Here is a 3,632-nt window from a genome sequence, read left to right on the forward strand (position 1 = left end):
AATGGCCTCAATTTTGAATTATGGGTAATTTAGTGAGAAAAATGTAAAAAATGCCATTTTTTCACCAATATGTCGACAAAAACTAGACTTAAAATCAGAAATTAAAAAATCCCTAAAACACGATTTTTTGTCTTATTCCTAGTCTGCGAAAAATATAAAAATCGGGGATCTGGGGTAATATACGTAGCCAGGTTTGAACGATGTTTGCTTAAAAACGAGACATGACTTGTGCTCGGAAACCCGAAAATGATCGTCTTTCTGAGCGAAATTTTAAAAAATCATTGATTTAACATAAAAAGCTAACATTTAAAGGATGTTAAGACGATAATTTCATTTTAATTTGACGAAATTTACCCCTAAATATTATTTGTGTATTTTCAAATATTTTACGGGTAGTCCAAAACAGGCCAAAATAGCGTGTTGTAACCCGATACCTTTTAGAACGCGCATAGCAATGGGAAAGAATGCCGTAGTGACAGACCGCCGTGACTCTACAATGACAGTGATAAGGGCTGATATTTGAAAACCCATGTCTGCTATTTCCTGTTGTAGATTGAATGGTGTTTGTACATATTTGTATATAGTGTGTTTCTGTGTACTTGTCCTGTTTTGTTTTTTAACCAATTGTAAAAATCGAATACATAATTAGGGGTGCATTAACATTTCCTGCTTTTGTACGATTTTGTTGGATTGAATAGATTGAAATTATTTTTTCCCAGGTTCTCCGTGCGACAGTACGGAGTTTGAGTGCGGGAACGGCCGGTGTGTGTCCCGGGACCTGACGTGTGACCTGGCCAACCACTGCGGAGATAACACTGACGAGAGCACCAGTGCTATGCACGCCAACTGCGCAAGTAAGGACCGCTCCTATTGGGTGTATAAAGTCACGTGACTATGACGTGTTTAGCGCCCGTCATGTTGGTGGGCTAAAGGCTCCGTCAAAATATGGCGGTGTCTATCCATATTCACACGTTGTAGTGTCACATACAATCAGCTTTTTAGCTGGCTTTTGTTTTACTTTTTTTTGCTCTTTTGTGTTGATTGAGGGGATTATTGAAATTATTATGAGGTCAGTTTAAATACGTGTTTTTCATTGACGTTCCCACCACATGCTTTACAGGGAATTATCCCGAGATTTTTGTATCCATGAGTTTTCTCCCCTTGAGCGTTGCTGTCCTTGGTACTGAAATAACAACAATTGAAAATCCACCAACACTAACGTTCTTGTTAATCTAGTTATCTGTCTATATGGCCACAGCAAGTAATTTTTATGGATGACATCAGCGCGCACATTAATTTTCGCCTGATTTTGGAAGAAAAAAACAAGAAATTTTGTTGCCTTCTGACAGTGGTCACCATGCCGAAAATAGGCCAAGATGTCTGTTGCCATGCCGGAATCAGGATGGCAGATAACTATAAAGAGAGGAGACAAGACAAGGCTCTGATTTAATGTTTTGTTTCTTACTTTGATGCAGAGATATGTGATGCTGGCTGTGTATATGTAATCTTCCCACTGAATCAAAACCATCTGTGCAATGATTGAGTCAAATTTTTAAAATGTAGGAACCTTGTTTTTTGGGCCCGCCTTGTTTTGTTCGCTCGCTCGCATTAGATTTGGAGTCTGTGGAGGATGTCATCCATAAAATTTACTTGTTGTGGCCTAATGATGATTCTCTTTTGCAAAGTTGGAGTGGCCGGTGCTGTTGTAACTGCTGCCCAGGCACGTGGCCTAGGCGTGGGAGTGATCGCCGCCATCGCGATCGCTGTCATCCTGTTTATCATCGTCATCGTCCTCGCCGTCTGCTTCTTTATCCTGCACCAACAGGACAACAGCGCCTCCCAGCGGATGGATTCAGAAAAGCAGGAGGTAAGGCTAGGGTTCTCGCGGTGAGGCCGTGTTGATTTCATTGCATGGATGACATGCTTTGGGAACTCCAAAACTGATACGAGTGTGCGAATAAAAAAATAAGTTGGCAAAAAAAAGTTGCCTTCATCATGAAATCTAAGCGGTCTTGAAGGTTGAACAAATATAATGACTAAACACACAGAGTAATATTTCATTGCCATGGTGAGCTCAATCCCATACTTTGTCACACTGTTGAACAACTCTGTATAGTAGGGTATCCGTACAGTCCTTTTGTGCTTACAGGTTGTATTTATTGTCCTTGTATTTAGTGTCATTGTATATACTTGGGGTCGTGTGGCGCAGCGGTAGCGCGTTCGGCTCGGGACCTAGAGGTCCCGGGTTCGATCCCCACCCATGTCACCGATCTTGTGCCCTTGGGAAAGGCACTTTACACGACTTTCCTCACTTCACTCAGGTGTAAATGAGTACCTAGCTTCGGTTAGGGACGTCCCTCGGATAGGACGTTAAATGGAGGTCCCGTGTTTGGGGAGAGCCACACCCCACGCACGTTAAAGAACCCACCACACCTTTCGAAAAAGAGTAGGGGCATGCCCCGGTGTGCGATGGTACAAATTCTACAATCCGGAGTCTTGCCAAGAATTGACATGCCATAATGATCAATATAATGATCGTGGGCATTAAAGGAAAGACAAGATATACTTTACTATTTTTTTTAAAGTAAATAAGCTAGGGTTTTAAACAGTTGCGGCATTATGATTTTAATAAGTAATATGTAATATGTGCACGCAATTCAGCCTGCGGCTGCGATGTGAAACATACAAATTGTTCTGCTTATTGTATTTGTGAAATAAACCAATATATGGTGAATAAGCGAAGTTTTTCTTGTTGTCCTTTGGAATGGATTTGGTGTTCTGCGGCATACCTATCGTTTTCCAATATTTTTTTGTTCAATTTACGGCAAATATTTGCTCATTTTGCAGCTACTTTGTACGATTAACAGTATGGTCAAAACTTTTTTTTTTGAAACGGACGAAAATTCATGCGCGCGCGGATGCCATCCATATAATCAAATCAACATGACCTTTTTGATTAATAAAAACCATTTGATTGATTGATAATTATCGCCTACTCGATGTAGTTTATGGCTTGCAAACATGAAATTTGTGATCTGTATTTTCTTTTAGGAAAATAATTCTCTCGATTAATAAACAAACTCAACGTAGAGTAAGGTAAGGTATATGTACTCTATAACGTAAGCTGTACTTTTTTGTACTCTACTGTATGCCACACTATTGGTGTATTTTTGGCGACGCCTCAGGGAAGGAGCCGCGTTAAATATTGTGTTTATACAACGTGTGATTCTAATAGTCTACTTCCCTTATATTTAGCCAGCTCTACAAACCGTTGCGTACCACACCAACCCGGCAATGGCAAGACCAACCCGCGTAGAAGAAGAAGACCTTGCCATAACGGAGCTAAGCGAGTCAACGCCTACATACCAGCCACCTCCGGCCCAACAGCCTCGTCCGGAGGAACCTGAGCTCTACCAAGACCAAGAGGCCGTGGAGGAGGCTGCGAAGCCAGTCTATCCCGACGCCGTGCCCGGGCCTCCTAAGTACGTACCGCCGCGGGCCGAGGCTTCCGCATCCCCGGCCAGGTCTATAACACCCGCCGGCAATGAATGAATAAAAAGCTGTTAGGCCACAGCAAGTAAATTTTATGGATGAAATCCTCCGCAGATTCCAAATCTAATGCGAGCGGGCGA

At 42.0% G+C, this 3,632-nt stretch overlaps 1 protein-coding gene across 1 annotated transcript in view; it reads left to right on the plus strand.

The window, feature by feature from the left end:
- LOC109463684 (low-density lipoprotein receptor-related protein 12-like) overlaps window positions 1-3,632 on the plus strand; it is a 9,474-nt gene extending 5,842 nt beyond the window's left edge. Inside the window, exons 5-6 of the mRNA XM_019760535.1 lie at window positions 1,686-1,867; window positions 3,256-3,632. Of these exons, the coding sequence (XP_019616094.1) occupies window positions 1,686-1,867; window positions 3,256-3,552 (479 nt within the window). The 3' untranslated portion in view covers window positions 3,553-3,632. The remainder of the gene's footprint in view (window positions 1-1,685; window positions 1,868-3,255) is intronic.

The sequence above is a fragment of the Branchiostoma belcheri genome, unplaced genomic scaffold, assembly GCF_001625305.1.
Source record: "Branchiostoma belcheri isolate BF01 breed outbred unplaced genomic scaffold, Haploidv18h27 scaffold13, whole genome shotgun sequence".
In the NCBI taxonomy this organism is placed as follows: domain Eukaryota; kingdom Metazoa; phylum Chordata; class Leptocardii; order Amphioxiformes; family Branchiostomatidae; genus Branchiostoma; species Branchiostoma belcheri.